This window comes from Oreochromis aureus, linkage group 4, assembly GCF_013358895.1.
Source record: "Oreochromis aureus strain Israel breed Guangdong linkage group 4, ZZ_aureus, whole genome shotgun sequence".
Classification (NCBI taxonomy): Eukaryota; Metazoa; Chordata; class Actinopteri; order Cichliformes; family Cichlidae; genus Oreochromis; species Oreochromis aureus.
In genome coordinates, this window is record NC_052945.1 from 23,545,004 (window position 1) to 23,566,977 (window position 21,974).

General features: G+C 41.1%; 1 protein-coding gene, 1 long non-coding RNA gene and 2 other non-coding genes across 8 annotated transcripts; 1 reads left to right on the forward strand and 3 right to left on the reverse strand.

The window, feature by feature from the left end:
* The first annotated feature begins 7,621 nt into the window (after positions 1 to 7,621).
* On the forward strand, positions 7,622 to 20,597 carry LOC116314545 (fas-binding factor 1 homolog). Of its 5 annotated transcripts, none has more exons than XM_039611520.1 (31): positions 7,622 to 7,638; positions 8,509 to 8,557; positions 8,712 to 8,742; positions 9,740 to 9,784; positions 9,880 to 9,925; positions 10,035 to 10,077; positions 10,174 to 10,224; positions 10,307 to 10,448; positions 10,578 to 10,658; positions 10,791 to 10,838; positions 12,360 to 12,485; positions 12,581 to 12,710; positions 12,919 to 13,073; positions 13,166 to 13,259; positions 13,346 to 13,789; positions 13,878 to 13,943; positions 14,026 to 14,096; positions 14,803 to 14,852; positions 15,420 to 15,467; positions 15,562 to 15,690; positions 15,811 to 15,911; positions 16,022 to 16,228; positions 16,567 to 16,674; positions 16,824 to 16,963; positions 17,076 to 17,194; positions 17,875 to 17,997; positions 18,095 to 18,271; positions 18,350 to 18,526; positions 18,608 to 18,745; positions 18,816 to 18,915; positions 19,002 to 20,597. In XM_039611520.1, exons 2-31 carry the CDS (start codon positions 8,555 to 8,557, stop codon positions 19,154 to 19,156), a joined length of 3,348 nt encoding a protein of 1,115 aa, XP_039467454.1. In that variant the 5' UTR covers positions 7,622 to 7,638; positions 8,509 to 8,554; the 3' UTR covers positions 19,157 to 20,597. The 5 variants fall into 5 exon arrangements, with proteins under 5 accessions (XP_039467454.1, XP_039467453.1, XP_039467451.1 ...); XM_039611519.1 differs by lacking the exon at positions 7,622 to 7,638 and adding an exon at positions 7,883 to 8,000; XM_039611517.1 differs by lacking the exon at positions 7,622 to 7,638 and adding an exon at positions 7,995 to 8,093.
* On the reverse strand, positions 20,232 to 21,878 carry LOC116314546. Its single transcript, XR_004199026.2, has 5 exons — positions 21,730 to 21,878; positions 21,367 to 21,434; positions 21,142 to 21,190; positions 20,891 to 20,957; positions 20,232 to 20,692 (listed from the first exon to the last, which is right to left on the reverse strand). It is a non-coding gene; the product is annotated as an uncharacterized LOC116314546 (long non-coding RNA).
* On the reverse strand, positions 20,791 to 20,860 carry LOC116314617. Its single transcript, XR_004199028.1, has one exon. It is a non-coding gene; the product is annotated as a small nucleolar RNA R38 (small nucleolar RNA).
* On the reverse strand, positions 21,031 to 21,102 carry LOC116314618. Its single transcript, XR_004199029.1, has one exon. It is a non-coding gene; the product is annotated as a small nucleolar RNA SNORD49 (small nucleolar RNA).
* Positions 21,879 to 21,974: the final 96 nt, after the last annotated feature.

Sequence of the window (21,974 nt, forward strand, 5' to 3'; positions counted from 1 at the left end):
ACTCGTGGGCATGCCGACAAAATTACACCTTTCTTTTCTATTCCTTGCCCCACTGCTCCCTTATTCTGTGCTTGAGTCAGCAGTGCTAAGTATAAGTGGCTTAGCTGCCGACAGTCCGTATTTATACCCTCATTTATCCCACTATGTGCTCTCTTTTCATAATATATTGTAGGAACACTGCACTTGGCCTGCAGAGAAGTCATTAGAGGGTCTGGTTTTGGTATATTTAGAATCAGTCCCATGATATGTTGTAAACAATCAATGTTTCCCAAGGTATGTTTGAGCACAATAATGCTGAAGTAATCCACTTATAAAGCAATGTAAGCTGATTGGTATGTTGATCTTTAGGTTCATGTTGCGAAGCTACCCTATTGCCCCCGTTACATAATTCTGCCTATCCTCTACTGAAAAAAAGACAATATACTGATGAGATGGATTTAGCATGCTGTGCTAATGACATGGTGGTAAGGGTGGGCTGTTTTTAGAACAGCAACTCACAGCATGCTCTGTTTACCTCATAGTCCTGCCAGCGAGATCTAACCCCCCCTCCTTGATCCTAGCTAATCCTTCATGGTAATCTCCCCAATCATGTGTGAGCGCCAAGGCAGGAATAGTCAGATTGTTACACCACAAACTCTGCCTTTTACCATTCAAGCCTTTCAATGGCGGAAGACGGTTCAGTGCTCTGAACCACCAGCGTTCCCAAGGCAGGAGATCCTTGGGGTAGAGCCATGTGTACGACTATGATGGTCCTCACCACCATTGCTCTCATCCTACGACAGAGGTTCTCCAACAAAATCAAACCGTGAGTATAACTTTATAAACCCTCGTTTGAATTTTCACATCTAGAAATGTTGTTTTATTTTTGCATTTAACCCCCTTATGTCAGTATTTCCTTTAGCAAATGCCTGAAAGAATAAAGAGGAAATTAACCTTGAGTCATTAGAGAAACAGATTAAATACCTCATTAAATAACTGACACAAAAACTATACTTTTAGCACATAAAAGTGCATATCTGTTTCATATGTGGGGAACAGCGTGAGAGACTGGTTTTCATTGATACGAAATCAGCCATGTGATTATTTTAGGGCTTGCTTTGAGCAACAGCGTGGTGGATTAAGTGGCTGGCTATGTAACGACAGTGTATTCCAGCTTGGAGACATGAATGGAGGAGGAAAAAAATATTGGTGCTCTTGAGTTTATGGCTGCTAATTGACTTAAAGTGCAATCATCTCAGGCCCCTGGCCCTGCTTACCCACTCACACTGCAATAGCAAACAACGCCATGTGGCTACAGCACCATGGAGCACGGCAGCATCTAGCTCACTATTAAGACTGAAAAAAGCAAATAGGAAAAAATGAAACAGGAAAAACTGTGCGCACATTTTCCATCATCCAGATCTTAAGATTTTATCATGATAAAAGTGTGCATTGTGCTCTTGTTATGTATCACCTCCCACAGGCAGAGAGAGGAGTTTGAGGAAGACGTGCCATACATGAAGAGCAATGGAGCAACAGAAACAGAGAAATGACTGGGTAAGGAAACGCAAACAAAAGACCTGAAGGGAAGCAGACTGAGAAAATGCAACACCTTTTCTTCAAATTCGAGAACATGCGAGCGACAGATTAAAAAGCGGCGGACAACAAGATCCGATGGCTTCTTTAGTGCTTAGCGCTGGCCAGGTTCCAAAGTTTTAGCATTTACAACTCCCGTAATTCAACTTACAGCCCAGGTTGTTAAATGCTGTTGAAATTGTCAAACATGCATGTCATCCTTCTACTGGCCTGACATGAGATAACGTCCACCGGGTGTTATTATTGCAGCCTTGAAAAGTGTCCTCTCTTTACAGGTTGTTGAATCACAGCAAACCTCCAGTGCTCATTAAAACCCTGCTTTTAATGAGGAATCATTCAAAAAAGATCAGGATTTTGAAAACTTCAAAATCCTGTAGCTTGTGATGAAGATTACGCAATATGTTTTGTTCTAGGATTTGACAGTGTTTATACAGTCAGTGTTTAAGAATCCAAACCACACTACAGAACTCAACATATGATATGTACAAAATATTTTGGTTGTAAATCGAAAAGAAAAGGCAATTCATTAAATAAAAACATTACAATTTACTTAAGACCAACGCGCCAAAACTGAGAATCACAAAGGGTGACGGAAAGACAGGCTGACAATTATGAGGAAATGGTGTGTGTGTGTGTGTGTATGTGTGAGCGGAGGGGTTTACAAAGGGGCTTCAGACAAGTGGAGAAAGTGGAGCAGTGGAGCATGTTGGAGAGGCACAGATGCATAAAGAGCCAAGACGCCTGCCCCACATTTGGCTTTTAAGTACTCACTGCTACACTGCTAACACTAAATGATTCAGAGGCAGAAGAAACAATGCACCATCTCTTTAGAGGGTTATTATAAATACATTGCCTTCCTGGAACCGCAGTGTTAAATGCGAATGTGAAAGATCGCTACATAAAATAGTAAACCTGTGCCCCACTGCAGGATGGAGGTTTCATGTAGGTCACAGGCCACCTTAGGAGAGCATTTTTACGAGGGCAATTGGATTTAGCTGAGTCAGGATGACTATTCCTTCTAAATCATTATTGGCCAATACCATTCATGACTTTGCAACTAACAGCATTTCAGCACCAAACTGTGTGTTCGTGGTGTTTACTGTTCCAATTGCATAAGTAGAGGAATTGTTTTCCTCTCCGGTGCAGATGGCCAAAGTCTGAACTGTCATTGGTGTTTTTTTCCAAACTTCCAGCCATCACTTAAAATGTCATTAGCCATTGCAAACCGGAATTGTGAGTGGAAAACCTCTTCCCACCTTAGTTTATTTTAATTTGGTTTGCTTATGTGTGTCAGATACACCGTGTAGCGTTTGATTCCAGTAAATTATTGCCTATAAATAAACTGTCTTCAAAATTTGCGGCGATGCCACACGTTTCAAAATCATTAGAGGATAATTTCCAACAGGAGTGAACTGAGGCACGCACCCTCGGTTAGCTTTATCACAGGAGGTAATGAGAGAAATCATAACTTACGTGCAATCTGACACATTCCTGAGTTGATCTAGTCTAACGTGTGCTGGATTTGGGCTGTTCAGTCTGTTATGACAGAGGAAGGAAAAACCCCACTGATAAATCAATTCTGCAATAAAAAAGAAGAAAAAAAGAAAACATTCCAACATATCTGACATTCCAGGCGCGATATTTTAAACAGAGATTGAAAGATCTGCCAGATCCTCTATCATCTCTAGAACACCTGCAAACGCTGTGCTGTAGTGATGAAACTGAAGGAGGTTTCGTAACTTTTGTAAACCTTCGAAAGATGCACGAAGAACAGAGATGCCTGCCTCACATTTGGCTTTTGAGTACTCACTGTTACAACGCTAAATGATTCATGGGCAGAACAGCAATCCATCATCTCTTTGGAGGGGTAGTATAAATACATCACCTTCCTGGAACCGCACTGTTAAATGCCGGTGTAGGGGAACTTAATAAAGTAGCTGACCCCCATACTGAACCACAGCATGTGACTCTCATGAATCATCTTCTGGAGACAGCTGTATTCACCTGAGTCAAGGCGTGCCGTTCATTTTGTTTTCCCACATCATTCATGACTTTACATTTAATATTTCAGTTTTTTTCCCAATTACTTGCTCATCCTCCCCTGCAGACGTCATTTGTTAAATCTTAAGTAGAATAAGCCAGAAAACAAGTCTTAATTTATTTTGTGCTTCTTTTTTTCAGTGGCCTCTTGATGTCAAGACTTGTTCCACCGATGCTACAGGACAGACTTCATGTAATCTTCTTTGTATTCTCTCAGTGATCTGGTTCTAATTCATCTGCATTTGGCAGCTCACAGTAAGGCTCCCACCGGGAGTGAAAAAAAAAAGAAAATAGAGGGCTACAAAAACAATGAGGCTTGTTTTGATCATGCCTTCCCCCTGTCTGTCCAGCAGATGTTCGTTTTACTGAAGAGGAAACAGCAAATGAGTGAACATGGGTATGTTTCAGTTTGGAAGAAGAAACTGGACAAAGGCTGAATTTGCAACATCGCTAATACTGCTGTCTGCTTTAGAGTCAAAATGTATCTTTAGTTTGTGAATTTGATCAGATTTTCAGGGTTTAAAGTAACAAATATGTGCCTCCATACAATAAAATGCCACAATGTTCTTCTCTGATTGTCTGATGTTTTACTTTGACATATAAAATTATTTTCCATAAGGAAAAACAATAGAACAAAACATTTTCATACCCTCCAACAGTAAATAAACATACATACTACATTTTAAATCTTACAAAATTTATGTTTCATTCATACATGGTGCAAGTAGCTTCTAGATGGGAGAAGTGAATCCAAGGCCAAATCACCTTAAAGCTGCATTCTTTCTAGTGGCCAGCAGGGGGCGACTGCATTAGTCGCAAAAAGACTTCTGGTTATGTTACTGTGACCACTTGCAGTCAACAGCCAACTTTAAACTAACTTTGGTGTTTCAGGATGGTGATCAAACAGGAATAAGACGGCAATAAGACAGTTTGTCACTGAATGGGGTCAAGTTAGCAGTTACATTCAATCTGTTTGTGATTAACTGTGATAAATCTGTGCAATTACATACACAGAAATTCAATTTAACGATTAACATTCAGAGTTCAGCAAAAATTTCTTCAATTTGAAACTGAAAATGTACAAATTCCACAACAAACTGGGAGATAGTTACTCCAGGACTGGCAATTTAACTGCAAAATAACATAGATGCTCAGTATATTTGTTTTTATATGAGCATATAATCAGCTACATCCAACCAGCTAATAACCAGTTGAGTCCCGTATTGCAAAGACACATGTGACAGATGAGTTGTACTCATTGGAACAGACTGCCACAGACTGATTGCAAGGTGTTTGCTATCTTTCTACATTTCTAAATTAGATGGCAATCATTTGCAAACTTTTACCAATTTGTCATTACAGTCTGTGTGGTTTGGAACATCATTGCTTGGAGACAGGTCGCATCTCACCAGGCAACCTCCCGATCAAAAGTAGTCACTCAGAGGTTGAAGGTGTTGCATGCTCGAACTACGTGCAATCAGTTGCTAAAGAATTCAATGTAGTTATTGGGCAACCCTTGATTTTCCCTTGTCCCAAGAAGGTTGGTATCCTATTTTTACTCTACTATTACAGAACCGTTATATTAGAAGTCCTCAGCTCTCTCACACTTAAACATTTTTCTGATATGGGTTCAGTTACAAGTTTGAAGTCATACTGAACAAAACATGAAGTTCACTGTGTTGACATTATTATTAATGCTACAACTTGTAACTGACATCATTAGCTGAAGGGTGTACACTGTCCTCGGTTTTATTGTCACTCCCACCCCTCCTTCATCAACTGCTAAACTTTAGGCTTCATATGGAGGTCACTAACCAGTATGACCACACACATCTTTCATACTGTAAATAGTCTCATCTCACACTATGGTTAACCATAGATTACATAAAAGATGGACGCCTATTTGGAGGCCTGAAAACAGCCAACACCACTCAGGGCTAGCTAGCTTGGTGAGCAAAGTCCATTGGCATGCTAATTTTGGCTATTGGAAAAATAGGCCTAAAACAAAATGTTTTAACCAGAAAAACTGAACAACAAACTCCATTACATATATTTTAGTGCAACTGAATGCTGATCAAGACCAACCATCCATGCTCCCATGTTTTGCATAACTTTAGGCCTTAGCAGAATTTTAATGGGAACATTAGAGCAAAATTCACATGTCATGATTACAGAACTTAGCTACAGTGGCCCAAATGGTTTTTGCAAAAGGGTGTAAACATATTTATATTGGTGGTAAAACTGAGTATTTTAACATGGCGTATCTGCAGATTGACTCACTTTTGGAGTATTTTAATTAAACATATTTTTTACTTTATTAGCAGCCAGTTCTTGTGTTTTTTTCTCCAGAAGACTGCAAATGTTACCACTTTCATGGGTAAATCATAGCATGACACATACATTTTTTTCCTGCTTCTTTTCCATATGGTTTGTGTTAAGTTGTTGTGCACAAAGAGATCCTTTGGCAGGATGCATCTCAGCATTTCACAAGTGGCCTCATTTCTTCTGAAGTATTGAGCTTATGTCATATGTTGCACTGTATGTGGCATGTAAACATTAAAGCTTTATGCTGCTCTCCCAGAGGAACCCCAGCAACTAAATAAAGCATTAAAAGGCATTTATGCTCTGCTGTGTGCCACTGAACATCAGGGAGGCTTCTCTGTCATATGCACTAATAATAACTGTTCCATACTTTGGTGATTTATTAAAATGGTTTTCATATCATAGAAGTATTTATTTTCCACTCTAACACAGAAGGTCAAAGTGCTTTTTTTTGCCTCCTACCAACATTTAAAATGTCAGCTGACATTACAGTAAACAAAGCACTCCTGTAAAGTACACTGATCACATGACGTGCACAGCAGATCATTTGGAAAATAAATAAAATCTGATTTGCACACCCAGAGTATTTTATCAAAGGCAAATTGCCACAGATTATCATTTGTGTGCATTTATCCGACAGTCTCGACAAAACTGCAGAGGGGAAATGAGGCCTGTCCACATTTGCCAGCAGAGGAAGGAAACGTCTCTGTTAACAGCTCCTGTCTGACTCACCAATTCAGGAAAAAGGAAATAATATCAAGCATGTACAGACCTCATGTGCTGAAACTGTTTTGATACTACAATGAATAGGACACAAAATCAGCTTGAGTTGTATGTAACTCTGTAACATGATGAATGACGGCTTTGAGGAATGTGCTTACTGGAAAACGACTGTCCTCCTGCACATTCAAACTCAGTCCACACAAATCATCACAGAAAATAAACTTTACAGTTCAAATTAAACATTAGATCAATATTGGAAAATTCCATTAAGATATAAAGCTCACATTCACATTCTTTTATTTATCCATTTCAGAGCTCATGGGAGGGTAGGGGCGGGGTACACTGTGGACAGGTTGTCAGTGTGTTGCAGACCCAACACATAGAGCACAGGTGTCGAACTCCAGGCCTCGAGGGTTGGTGTCCTGCAGGTTTTAGATGTGTCCTTGATCCAACACAGCTTATTTAAATGGCTAAATAACCTCCTCAACATGTCTCGAAGTTCTCCAGAGGCCTGGTAATGAACTAATCATTTGATGCAGCTGTGTTGACCCAGGGTGTTATCTAAAAACCTGGACACCGGCCCTTGAGGCCTGGAGTTCGACAACCCTGACATAGAGACTGATGATCACATTAGAGTCACCAATTAATTTAATCCACACGTCTTTGGGATGTGTGGGGTACCCAGAGAATATCCCCGCAGACACAAGAAGAGCATGTAACCTCCCCACTGTGGCTGCAGTCTGAATTCGAACCCAGCACTAACCACTGCATCTCTGTTCCACCCTACATGAAAATTAGTGTTTATGTATGAGCACATATGCATGTATAGCTTCAGCACTGTGGGACAAACTTCCCTTTGCCATCAGAACTGCTCAAAAAGCTCTTTTTAAAAATCTACTTGTAAACTTTTAAAGATGATTACTCTTTTTTTTCAATTTTTTATAATGACTTTTATAAAACTTGAAGTTTAGGTTAAAGGTACTCTTCTAGTCAATTTGCCAGCTGTCTCTGACAACAGAAAAGGCTTTAGAATTTTAATAGTATTAGTATTAGTCCTAATAGTTGCTGTAGTAGTAAACTGGTTTTAAAATATTACTCAGCTGTGATTTGCCTTGAGTCATTTTCTAAGCTTTGATGCCACCTGCTGGTAAACCACTTTGGCAGACCTCACTAAGCAGGCCCAAGCACTTTGGCTTAATATACCAGCTCACGTTCAAAACGACTAACTTCAGTGTTTTTAGACACAGCCCAAATCAAAAGCTTCTTTTTAAACAGCTTTTCCCGAAGGGTTACTTGAAACTACTCTACCCATAATGCACCTCAAACAGTAAACAGGAAACGTATGTTTTGCCGGTCGGTACGATTGTGGCACCCGCTACTCCAGCACTGAGTGGCCCAAACGCCGAAGCTCGTGGTTTACTGCTTATTTTTTTGTATGTAGCTACATTTAATGCTAATCACAAGCCTAGCGCTGGAGCACTAGTTAGCTTTTGTTTGCACTGTGGCTAAGGTGCAACCTTCTGTAAAAATGTGTTGTGTGGGGGCGGTGTGATTTTTTTTCTTTACCGTTAGTCTGCTGGCCAACTTTAAGATGCTAAACACAACGAGCTGTATCAATACGTGACTATTTAAACCACAGTAATTAAGACGAAAGGCTCCAGTCGTGCTATGTTCTTGACAAATGCTAGCTAGAGTAGCTGAGCGGTTGCCAATGGAGACAGGAGGCGCTTATGTGTGTTCATTTTATGCTGCTCTTAAATCCAGAGCTGCTAACAGTGACGATGAAATGATAAATAAATAAAAAATGACAGTAAAAATTTATTCTTCTCTTTTCCTTTGCACTGTTAGCTCAATGGCTACTTTTACACTGTAAACCCACCAGCACAGATTGAACATGGTAAGTCAAACTGTGCTCTCACTCGACATTTCTTTTTATTTATTCATTGACGATATAACGGAGTTTCATTATCATTGAGGATCATTTCATTATCATTCACTTTTTTCATGATTATCTGCTAACTTAATAAACTTATTTTCACTGCTATTTTCAGGCTACAAAGCCGAAGGGGAAAGCCTCGAAAAGTAAGTTAATCTTGTGCTATTTGAATCCTACAAACTTTCCTTTTTTTTTTTTTTTTTTTTAATAAACTTTCAGGAGTATCAAACATAAGGCCTGGGGCCCAGAATCAGTTCGACAAAGACTTCTAAAGGGTCTTGTACCAAGTAGTGATTTCCGATGTTTCTGTGTATTTGTTTCAATGTGTAATGTCTTTGCTTATATTGATATATAGACTGTAGCTAACATGATTTATTAAGGGGTTTTGTATATAAAATAAATAAAACACAGTGTCTTTATATAACTATTATTTTGTATTTGTTGCAATTTTTGCTCCCTTCTTGGAGAGATCACTCTTTAAAAAGACACTTTTAATGTCAGTGAGACTTAGCTGGATAAATAAAGGCTTATATATAAGTTAGTTTGCCCAAAACTGATTGCAGCTTCTACCTTGTGACAGGAATGTTGTTTGTGGCTCCAAACGGCTCGATAGCAATCATGAAAGATATGTTTGACAGATTATATGCCAACAAGTCATTTACAAGAGTTTAAAAACGATGAATTGTGTTTGGTACAACACTGACCTGCTGCGTGGCTTTGAACAGTCTAAAGCACGGCATAAAATTAGACTTTTAACTGATTTACAGCTTGATAAGGAGCTCTCCCATGGCCATTCATACTACACCAAAGTAATTAAGTAATATATAAACTATAAAGCAGAAAATTTAAACTTTTGTACAGTGACAGTTAGGGGAGTTTCACTGGTCTGGTCCACTTTATATTCAAGTGTGTTGTATCTGGCACACAATTACATCCTTGTCCCTCATGATTGTACCTCAGCAAAACATTGACTATAAAATGATAAATGCCTATTTCTGCATTAAAATATAACCCAGTGTGTCTCCGTCCTCCTGATCCAATGAGGATGTCATACCACCACAAATACAGATATAGGCAGCAGCAGTAGTATACCTCGCCTGCACCATGCTGAAGTTGACTGTATACCTCTGTTGCTTTTCTAAGGTTCATTCAAGGATGATTTGCTTGACAGCTTGCTTGATGATGACAGTAAGTGAGCGCAGTTGTGCAGTTTTATCAGAATTAGCGTCTATCTTTATGTTAAAGTGTGTCATAATATTTTCTTGCAATTATTTGCTAACTAGAGCAGCCAGTAAGGACGAAAGCATCACGCGATGGACCTATGTATAGGTAAGTTAGAAGGAAGATTTGTGAATTGCAAAGTGCCAGCTGTAAATTATTACTCCTCTTCATGTTCTGTTTTCGTTTCCTGCTTGTCTGCTACTGATTATATCTTCAGCACGCTAGCACAGGAGATAAAAATGGATGGTGCGGACACTGAGGTATGTAGGATAATATGCAAACTGGGTCATATTCACACAGTTTTTTTGTCCTTTTGTGTTTATTTTGTCTCTTTATATTTTCTTCTTTTGTCCAAGGACTCGGATGTGTCAGCGGCTGATCCCAGCGACATACTCAAGAGCATGAAGGTGGGTCATTAAGTGAGGTTGCGGCGGCAGAGATAAAGTTCACACTGTGCACGTTTCACTTTTCCTCTCTGTCCTCGTGCAGGACATGGACGACATGGACGCTGACCTCTTTGCATCAAAGAAGAAGCCTAGTTTGGCTCCCGCGCAAACAAAGCCACTTGTTAGCGAAGGACCAAAGAAAGACTCTGCTGTGCTCGAGAGCAATGCAAAACCAGAGGGAGCAGGTAATTCAGTGCAGAGTGTTCTCGCATAAATTACTTTCCCATTATTAGCTCCACATTATTACCAGCTTTGAAGTTTTACATTAATAGCAGCGATCAGAAAAAGGCTTTTGTCTGCCTCGCTTCCCTCAGATGAACCCACCATAGGGGGGAAGAAGCCGAACTCTGCACCTTTATCCTCAGCGCGGAGTTATAAGAAGTTCACCTTCTCTGGTAAGCGAGTCTCCCCGCTCCCTCTCATGGCATCCGCTTCCTCGACTGAGCTTTGTATAAATGAACAAGGTGCAGATGTGTTGTTGACTTGCAGCTTTGCTTTGTTTCTCTCAAAATGTTGCTTTAACTCAGACAGTGGTGGTGAGGACGAAGGTGTTGCTCAGACTCCTTACGCTGAAGGTACATTAGTGTTGATACGTGTTTAGTGCTGTACTTGCAGTTAAGTCACATCAGTGGGTGCTTGTGGGTAGTATTTAACAGTGGAGGTGTACACTGTAAAATGTTTGCTTTTCCACATCGAATCAACAAATCTGGAAGTATACGGAAGGAATTAGATTTGCATTTTTATGATCCAACAACCAGATGCGATTACCCTCCAGTTATTCCATTATGATATGTATACATGTAAAGGGAGAAGTATAAATAATAATTTGAAATGGTGCCTATGGATAAAGCTCATATATTCAAACAAAATGTCACAACTTCATCTGCATTCTTTAGTTTTCTTTGCCATTGAAGTTCGTGGTGTCGTCAGAAGTAAAATGTTGTTTTTGCCGGTGACTTTGACTTTTAAAGCTCTCCAAATGATTTGAAATTAACTGTTCCCCTCTAAAGAGAATCAGCTACAATTTTTAGAGGAGCAGCCACCACAACTTACCCACTCTAAAAGCAGATTTTTTTATTTTTCATTTTTAATAAACACAAAAAAGTCCCCAGGAAGCCTGAAATGTCCTCACATCATCTGCAGTTAATTGTTTCGTTGGCTTGCACTTATTAAGTCAGCTGAGTGAGTTCTGCATTTTATTAAAGAGTGAAGTTGAAGTTTAATTGAAAGTCAACTGAAAGCATAGAGGGGAAAAAACTGTCAAACATATTACAATTAAAGAGATTTTGCTCAAAATTGTTCAAAAACAGTCGTCAGAGATTGTTGACAGACATGCAAAACAGCTAAAACAACTGATTTCTGCAAAGAAAAAGCTAGATTCTGTTTGATCTAGCTTGTGTACACTTACTTTTTTCACAACAGACTATTTATATTTGTATTTTGTTCAATAAATGGTAGATGGGCATGATCAGAAATATTACTCAGGTTGACTGTGAGTCCGTGTGAACTGTAGCCTCAATTTCCTGTTATTAGCTGACTGAAATCGCACTCAGTATCATCGTCTTCTGCTGTAGCCCTTCTGCTTCTTGGTTCGACAGGTTCATTCAGAGATGCTTTCTGCAAAACTTGGTTTTTCAGGTTATTTGAATTAATGTTGCCTTCTTATCAGCTCAAAGTAGTCGGTGTGTTCTCATCTGACCTCTGGCATTAACCACTCTAGATTCAAAGTCAATTAAATGAGCTTTTATTTCCCATTTGGATGCAAAGTTTGAACTTCAGCAGGCCATCTTGACAACATCTGCCTACCTAAATGCACTGAGTTGCTGCCATGTGATTGGCTGATTAAGTATTTGTGTTAACGAGCAATTGAAAAGTGTGCCTAACAAAGTGGCCATTAAGTGTATGTTTCACAACTGGGAAATGTGTCACTTAATGAATCCAGTTCAACAAAGTACAGTTTCAAGTTATTGTATTGGTATAGCAGATGTGGAAAAAAAGTTTTTTTAAAAAGTATTTAAGTGTTTTTTACTCTTTTGCACTCTGGGGCCCAAATCCATTATTCATGATATAAAGATTCTTATTTTTTTAATCTGCAGATCTAGACGACCCCCTGAATGATTTGCTTCCAGGTGACTCAAAGCCTGACTTGAAATCTAGCTTCTCCAAACCTGAAAAATCCGTGCCATCTCCTTCAGCATCTCCCATGCTAAAGAATGAAACGAGTAAGCCTTAAACTTACCAGGATCCTTTAGTTTCCTTTCTTTTTTTAAATAATCGCCAAATGCTGAATGCTTGTGTTTTATTCTTTGTTGATCAGCTAAGGCAACAAAGAAAGGCGAGCTCACGTTTGAGGATGATAAGGATCACCTAATGGATGCACTCGGATTTGACAGTGACAAAAACAATCCCAAGAAAAAAGAGACACCGCTTTGGTCTCCCAAGGAGAGGTAACAGCTCTGTTTTCACTTTTTTTTTTTTCCTCTCTCTCTCGTTGTTGTCCTTATTTATAGCGCTCAAATGATGAATAATTACTGTGGTATTGCTTTGGGCTGCAGCTAAAAACATAACCAAACTCTGACTTTACAAACTAGCCTCAGTCTGGTTTGTTTAGCCTAGCTGCTTTTGTGCATCACCTCTGTTCCCTGTTGCTTTCAGAGCCGACGCCCCTCAGAGACCTCGTACCAGAATTGATGAGATTCTGGAGAGTTTCACGTCACCGCGTCTTCTGGAGCGACCACCAACGGGCGAGAGGAACGACGAGCTTCAGTCTCAAGAGAAGCCGCAACAGGAGAAGACGTCTGCTGGGAAAGGTGATAGAGCACCATAGTTTTGTCCCTAAGTTGGCTGTAATTAAATACTATTTTAAAACAATGAAGCAGCTAATCTTCTTCCCAACTATCAGAGCTGCATTTAGACGACGACCTCACATTTGGATCCTATCAGCCCACACTGGGATCCACTTCTGAAGGGCGTCAGTCTCGTAGACAGTCTGTCAGGTGTGCCCAGGTTTTGTTATTTACAGTTTGCTTCATGCCTGCAGCTTTCAGCAGGACAGAAGTAATCTTTTTTTTCTTATGACCAGATTTTCTACTGAGGACATGAGTGTATCTACGCCAGAAAAGAAGCCAAAGCCCACCACTCCCACATCTTCTCGACAACGCAACTCAGCCGACTGGCTGGGCCTCAAGACAGAAGATGAGCCCGTCTATCTAGAGGAGGGCGTCGATAAGACAAAGAATCCAGCAGAGGCTTCAAAGAGCCCCTCGTCTCCTTTACTGGAGAGAAAGACCTCGTTCACTGATAGCCATTCCACATCTGTTGCAAAAACACCAGAAGAGAGCTCAGCCCCAACTGACAATACCATTAAACAGGCCAAGCCTGAGGTTTCTAAAACCCAGAGGAAAGAAGGGGATGATGAGGATGACTGGTTAGCTGGGGCACTGAGCAGGAGGAAGGCTCTGTCCACGTTAAACACAGAGGCAAAACCATCCAAGCAGGAAGAGTCTTTCACTGACTTCAGTGTTAGGTACAATTTGAAGACAATAACAGAAATGCTACAGAGACAGAAAGAGCATGTTGCTCAGTAATGATTGATGACCTGATCTCATTTTTAGTAAACAAGTAACATCACAAACTCCCAAAAGCAGAGAAGACACGCTTCCTTCAATCAAAGAAACGAGGTAAGGGGTTTGTGTAAGTCCATTAAATCCATGTTAACGATTTGGCCCTTTTTTAAAAAAATGTTCCTTATATTTTATGTAGTGACACTTTTCCCGGACGCCTCGGTCCTGCTGCTCATTCCACGCCTGTCAGAGAAGAAAGGCTTAATCATGGTAGCTATCCTTCCAACTTATTAAAGTCACCGATTCAGATTGCCAGCAAATTTGCCATTGCACATTTACAGCAGAAGCCCTTTTGACCACTCCTCTCACACAATCATGCTAGTTAATGTTAATTAATTAGTTAGGCTGCTTCTTGTATACTTAAAAAAGCCATCTAATACCTAATCCTACCTTTTATCACATCATTTTAAAATAGAAATAAGTCATGAGCTCATATTTTACTAAACCGTGTCTTCCTTTTCTCATACACTCTCCTTCTGTAGTCAACGAGTATACACCCACAGGCGAGTGTTACCTCCCCTCCACCTTAGCATCATCCCCACCAAACCCACTCCATCCATCAACTCTTAGTTCCCCTTATCCCTCAGTTTACTCTGCTAGCGATACTGGTCCCATGTTAGCCTCTGCTGTTAGCATTAGCCAGCCTCAGCTTCAGTCCAAACCCCACCACTTTCCATCCAGCACGGGATCCAAGGTGCTAACTGAGCCCACTCAGGCTTCAAATGAAACCTTGCAACAACTGCCTTTGCCCAGCCCCCTGTCTACTGCACTGCCCGGCACAATGTGGTGTAGGTAATCTCAGGGAAATGACTCGGTTCACTAAAGTACCATCAGATTTCTCTCCAGCGCTTTGATATCAGATGTAACGCCTCGGTGTGGTTGTTACTCATGTTTTTTTGTTTTTTTTTTCCTGCAGTTCCGCAGCAAAATGCAACGCTAAACACGTCAGCTGCTTTCCCACAACAGGTACTGTTACCTTCATGCATCAAGGCTGTCATAATTGTAATAGATATGTTTTACCTCCACCAAGGGGGTGATGTTTTTGGCACTGCTTGTGTGTGTACGTGTCCTTCTGCCTGTCTGTGAACACGATAGCTCGAACAGGTTTGGATGAATTCTGATAAGACTTGTAGCTGCAGAGTGAGGTCATGTTAATAGTTCATTATAATTTGACTCATATCCACCAAGGTCTTCGAGGTTAACTTAAAGATTTATTGTTCAAAAATGGACAAAAACTCTTATAACTTAGAATCTATGATTCTTACAAGTGCAGTGTGTATTGTCAGCATATAGAAAATGCTGTATAAAGATTTAAAATAAGTCACTGTTGACCTTTACGTCATAAGCTCAAATTATTCATGTCCAGTTAATTGCAAATCAATACCTATTATCCATTACCTACTCCTACTAAAAAGCCTGCAGTTTGTAGAGCAGTAAAAACAAGTGCAAGTCCCTTTAAAGTAAATACCCCCAAAAACAGGTTTCTTCTCTTTGAGTGTTTCTTGTTGTTTTTTAATGCTTTCTTTGGAACAGGCATCATTTTCAGCCGACAGTTTGCAGCAGCTGCTCCTCCAAAACCAGGTAAGGACCTCCTCACTTCTAAAGACCTACTGATAGATTAAATCACCAGATTCATCCTTTGGTTTGTTTTTAATTTGGCTACTCTCTTTCAAAGCTGATGCAGACTCAGTTGCTGGGCCTAGGCGGTGTTGTTGATGCGGGACTCCTGCAGAGACTTAAAGAAAAAGAACAGCCTGCAGACTATCAAGCTTTACAGGCCCGTGTCATCCAGTTGGAGGGACAGGTATGTCCTGATGTGATGGACAAGAAGGATGGGAGGTGTGATGGGGGAGCATTGTTACTGTATTTTTTTATTTTATTTTTTGCAGTGAGCTGCTTTAAAGTTTATTGTGTCATCATCCAGGTCAAGACTTTGCAGCTGGAGCGAGACCAAAGCCAAATGATGCTGGAGAGCATGCAGCAGCGGCACAAACAGGATATGGAGCTCCTGGAGAACGCACACAAGTAGTCCATTCCTAGACCACATCAATTTATCAATTCAGTTTAGCACATGAAACTGTGGAAGTCTTCTACATACATGTGTCTGTAACCCAAGTCTCTCTGTGTATTTTCAGAGCTCGTGTGAAACTGCTCGAGGATTCGGTTGCCCAGCGGGAGATTCAAGCGCGACATGAGTGCGAAGACCTAATGGAACGCCTGGCAACGGTAACACGAGCGGCTGAGAAGGAACGCTCGGAGCTCCAGGCTCAGTACCAGCGGAAAATGGCCCAGGCCCAGCAGGAAAGAGACTGTGAGGTGGAGAGACTCAGAGACCTTCAGAGGTAAACGTGGGAAAACCTGTTTTATGGCAGCAGGTTGACTATGAAATGAAAGCAAGAACAAATTCTGCGTTATATGATTATTTTTCTACAGTTAGCAACAAATTTACTGGCTGTGAAGTTATAGGTTCAAAAAAATAATTCTCCCAAACAAACACACACACTGTGAGACAACACCATAGAAAAAAAGCTTTATTGAAATTGGTTTGGGTTTTGGGATTTACTCGACTAAATTATCCAGATAACTCGGTGAAATAACTCAATAAGTCTCCAAATGTTTTGTTTTTTATCGCAAATAGATGACTTTATGTTTAGTGTATATTTGTTGAATTGCTGCTCAGAAAATCTATCTTGGAGATGAAGAGAGACTATGAGGATCAGATCCACAGGCTGAAGAGGCTAAAGGAAGAAGAGATCGATGCTGTTACAAGCGCAACATCTCAGACCAGGTAAGAAAATTCCCAAAAAGTCTAATTTACAGTCACACATTGAATTTTTTTGCTTCTTTTTCTTTTGTGCACGATATCAGCGCCAGTGCTGATAGATGTAGCAACCTTTTCGTAGACGTAAAAGTTTTAATTCCACTGCCTTTGTCCAGATCCGTTGCAGGGGTGATTGAAAAGATGGAGCAGTTCTCCTCGCGTCTTGGAGAGCTTTCCTCTCGGGTGGAGAGCACGCACGAACACACCGCTCACGGCCTGGAGCAGGAGGCACGGCACAGAGACGAGCAGCTTCGAAGTATTTTACACACACACACGTGTGTACTTTATATAAAATGGGTCAAGATGCAGATTGTCCGAGAACGCGATGGCTTAACGTCATTCTGTGTGTGTGTATGTGTGCATTTCAGCAATGCAGGGTCATCTGGCCCAGCAGCAGAAAGCCATGGCAGAGGAGAAAGCTTACCTGAAGGACATTATTTCCAGGATGGACACTCAGCTTAAAGAGCAGCAGAGACAGCTTGAGAAGGTGATTATGAGAAATGACAGTAACAGACCAAGATCATACACCGGGACCTGCTGCAGTAGTGCGTCAACAAAAAATGTCATACTTTAGATTTCCAAACACTCCCTTTGCATATTAAGAAATATTGCAGAATCATTTTTACCTCACACCAAGAGACAACTAAGCACTTGGAATTTGTAGAAATATGGCCGAGCACTTGATGAAGCAATAAGACTAAACATGGGCGAACGAACAAAAGCATGGTTCGTGTTTAACTGAAATCATAACAATAGGAGCAACTGCGCAGACTGAGAAGAAGAAAAAGACAGAAGATAGTCGTCCTGCGTCTGCAGAGCATCACACAGACAGAAAGTATGCAGCAGACGTGCATCCCAACCGCACCGAGCTGATCTCCGAACTGCCAGAAGCCTCACAGCCAAAAAAACTGCTTTTAATGCTGAAGAAATAAAGCCCAAAGCTCATTTTGATGTACGATGTTGACAAAAAACATGCAACCACAGTCATAAACAGTGGTCTTCTGTCCTTTGGCAGGTTCTCTAAGGTGTTCAGAGCATGCTACTTATTCATTTTTAAACTATACTTTATAAGTGTGAGGAAAACAGCTAAAAAAAACACACCTATAATATAAACTGAGCCTCTTCTCATTAAAGACTGAAGATGCCATTTAATTTTGCGTGCTTTAGGAGCGCTGGAAGATGACAGCAGAACAGGCCAAAGCCGAGTCGACCCAAAGAAGCCTGGAGGAAGAGCGGCGTGTCCTCACCACGCAGATCAGCGTGGAGCGAGAGGAGCTGGAGAGAGCCAAGGTGAGGCCAACGAACATCCGCAGCAGCAGCGCAGGTGTTTTGTGCCGACTTGACCGTCGCTTGATTCTTTGGCCAGTAACGCGCTCTGTGTTTTCAGAGCGCGTTACTGGAGGAGCAGAAGTCAGTGATGCAGCACTGCGCGGATGAGAGGAGGAAGCTGGCGGCCGAGTGGGCACTCTTCCACGCCCAGGAGAAGCAGAGGCATGAGAGGGCTGAGCGTGAGGTCAGCAGTCTGTTGGAGAAGAGGGAGGGATCCATCATAAGTCTGGCACAGGTGAGCTTGAGCTTTAGGTCATCTCTTTACCCCACACAAGTCGTCAAAACACACAAAAAATGTAAAAAACTTTTGTAGGAGCAAGCTGACTTGAAGCTTCGCACGGCCGAGCTGAAACAGAAGGAGCTGGCCGTGGCACGGGAGCGAGAGGCTCTGGAAGAACTTAGAGAAGAGCTGGACAGAGAAAAAGAAAGACTAAGCAGCACGGCCCTGAGACTCAAAACACGAGCCCAGGAGGTCGAGGCCTTCAGCAAGGTAATTTCACACTACACCGATCCCTGTGTGCCGTTTTGTATCCGGTGTGTGTTCATATTTTCCCTACACTGTTCTTCACAGCTCGCGGCAGAGAAATATGAGGAGGGGGAACGAGCGTTGCAGGAGGCAAAACGATTGGAGGCGGAGCACAATGCGCGACTGAGAAATATTCACAGCCAAACAGAGCACCTGAGGCAGCAGGAGCAACGGATTTTAAAGGTATGTGTGTCACTTTATGAAGGACATAAATGAGTGGATGTGTTGGTTATCTTAACACTTGTTGTTACAGGAGCAAATACGATTAAGTCACCTGCAGAAGGATACAGAGAGGCTGAGGCAAAACCCTCCTCTTACACCTCTACCACAAATTATTGCCCCCGTTTTACCAGGTGAGGCTGAACGTTGGTCTTCTCTACTAGCTTAAAGTAACACATTTTCTGTGATCTCTAACTGGCCTTTGTTACTGTCCCTACAGACTCAGTTTCAGAGCTCCCTGCAACCCTGAATGTTCCTCCTCCAGTTTCATTTACCAGCTCTCAGTCTATGGCACTTCAGGCCAATCTGGCTCTGTGGAGATATACTGCAGAAAAGGTGATCGCATTTTTAGTTGCAAATGTCAAATATCACTAAAACAGAAACGACAAACAGCAGCTCACAAGTTCTATTTTTCCTCACATGTGAAATTTTTACCTCTTACTTGAGCCAACCTTATTTGATCCTAAATTAAGACACAGGTCTGATTGTTTGTGGATGTTTTTGGATGAAATCTATTTCAGTGAAGCCAAACACATCTTCTTCCCACCACTCTGGCTCCAATTCCACATTCACCTCTGTGCAGAAGTAGCAGGCGATGTGCGTGACTGAGTAATTGGCCCAAAACCTGCCCAAAGAAATTGCTCACTTCCACTGCACATCATAGACTTCATGGCCTCTGTTTATTTCTGTACAGCAGCGTGCTATACTGACATTTTTAGTGTTCCTTGGGGTGGCTGTGGCTCAGTAGGGTAGAGCAGGTTGTCGGTTTGATGCCTGACTGCTCCAGGCAGCATGACAAAGTACCCTTGTGACTCAGGTAGAGTAGAAAACCAGTCCGTTTACCACTCTTTTGAACACAAGTGTCTGCTCTGGCCAAACAAAATCAGAATGGTGGTGTGACGTTTGGAAGGTTGAAACCAGCCCAACGCTTTCCTATTTCCATATTTATCAATTTACTGTCCTAAAATTAAGAAACCCTTCAAAAAACTGAGACTGTTCTGTAAGGAGAGTTCAGCGTATCTCTCCATTATCTGGGTCCCCTTACCCCAACATGTGCAACTGGGATAAGTAGTCATGCAAAGCTGGTTATCAACTAAGTTAACCCAGGGTTTCACATGTATGTTCAGGCATTTAGCATCTGACCAATCACAATTATTGCCAAAGCAAGGTCACCACAGAAACCTTGGAGCCACCAGGATAGTACAGGCAGCAATTTTTACATTTAAGAAACAGATTAATCCATTTAGTTTTAAATTTATCCTAGACATAAACTGAAAGAATATATAAACCAGTACAGTCTGTTTAAGATTTTAATTCCAAGTCTGAGGTTATTAATTGCACCAAGGTTTGTTCATATCTTTTATTTTGGTAACTGTTGCTAAACTGTTGGTGGGAAAAATGGAACCACAGCAAACAATCCAAAAGAAATGACTTCAGATAAACACAAGTGTTATGATCCAGTACAGGCTTTTATTGCGCTTTGGAAACTCAGTCAACATGAGGCATCACAGTGCACATGGCTTTTTAATACAATCACTATTTAGCCAGCAATGCTTGAAATCATTTGTCAATAATTCAAGTGTTCAGATTTGACTGACTGGATTTTGTTTTTCTGCCCCCAACAGGACCGTGAATATCTCCAAGAGGAGCAGTACTTTCTAGAAAATCTGAAAAAGAAATCTTACAGATCATCTTTCAGCACAGATTGACCAACACATGCTGGGGGTTCTTCCCAGCACATATGGACTCATGTTACTTTTTATACTTGAATTTTATACGTCATTGTAGTTTTATTAAAAGCACATTTCTGATCCAACATGATTTTCATCTTTCATAAAGACAAATACTGAATTTATTCTCCTCTGGCATCAGACTTGAGGTTGGTATTCTGTCCTTCCGCACCAACTCAATCTGCAAGTTAGAAAATAAAAAAATAAGACCATAACACTAAAATACAACATGATCAATACAATATTCAAGCAAAACTTTGCTATAAAAAACATCAGCAGTCAAGCCTCAGGTTACCATGACTCCACACTTGAGTTCAGACAGGGATAACTTGTATCATCACTGGCTTGACTTTAAAATCACAACTCTTGCATGATTTACCTGCTCAGGACCTGCTGTCTTCAAGGCCCAAAAATCTTCTCCATCCTTTCTCTTGCTACTACAGCACCTGTATCACGAAACAACACGTGGATGACCGAGTGCTCAGATCACACAAGCTGAAAGCAAAGAGCTTTGCAGATTCTCAGAACAGCTTTCTATCGTCAGTTATCGCATCAGACGGCACTTCCTATGCAGCAGTTTTCATCACTGAACAAGTGGCAACAGATCACAAGACCCAGTGCAATACAAACCTTTTCACTGTGGTTCCTCAGTGGGAAGGAGAACAGATGAGCCACGAATCTGCAAAAACACAGGTCATCAGTGACGATCCATCAGCAGCATGTGGGTTTCACAAATAAACACAGCAGCTCAGATACCATTGTTTTCCACAAGGTATTGTTTTCTCGGACAGGGATAACAAGCTCATCATGTGCACTGCACTGACACAAATGCATGTAACTGTTAACCAGTTTTACCTTTAACCAGGAAATGAAACTTCGCCCTGTTGCAGGCAGAAAGAGGAGTCCCTCTGCATCATCCAGACCTGTATGAGAAGTTAAATCAGTGATTGGCTGTAACGTGACACAAGCAGCATAACACGGTTCGTCAAAAACGTAAATAATTAATTACACTTATCGTGCTTCTATTCTGCGTGACAGTAAACGTGATGCAGGTTTCCTTACTTAAACGAAACACTCACTCTACCACTTTCTGAGTCCTCGACTGCGTGGACTCATTGCACGTGTTCACCCGGCTAAAGAGCAGCTAACAGCTAGCACACGCGCACAATTATAACTTCCACATATTGAAGTGTCATTAAAGGCTCCCCAAAGTCTCACCTGCTCACGGTGGGTCACCAGCAGCAACCTCAACATTTATACATAAATATAATTTAACAAAAATGAACTGCATGGCGAGAGTCAAAAAAGCTCCACGCGCTTATCTACTGCCTGGAGAAGAAGACCGGAAATCTCGCGTGAAAACGTTTTTATGTGTCGTACGCGTCACATGCCACGTGACCGTGATTGGGTGTGGTTGAAAAGTTGTTGTTTTTTTCATTGTTCCACGCTAAAAATATGTAACA

What these genes read in the sequence shown, in the direction of transcription:
- LOC116314545 (XM_039611520.1), top strand. An exon ending in TCTCGTAGACAGTCTGTCAG is followed by an intron (nt 13,260 to 13,345) that starts GTGTGCCCAGGT and finishes TCTTATGACCAG; the next exon opens with ATTTTCTACTGAGGACATGA. An exon ending in TTCACTGACTTCAGTGTTAG is followed by an intron (nt 13,790 to 13,877) that starts GTACAATTTGAA and finishes TCTCATTTTTAG; the next exon opens with TAAACAAGTAACATCACAAA.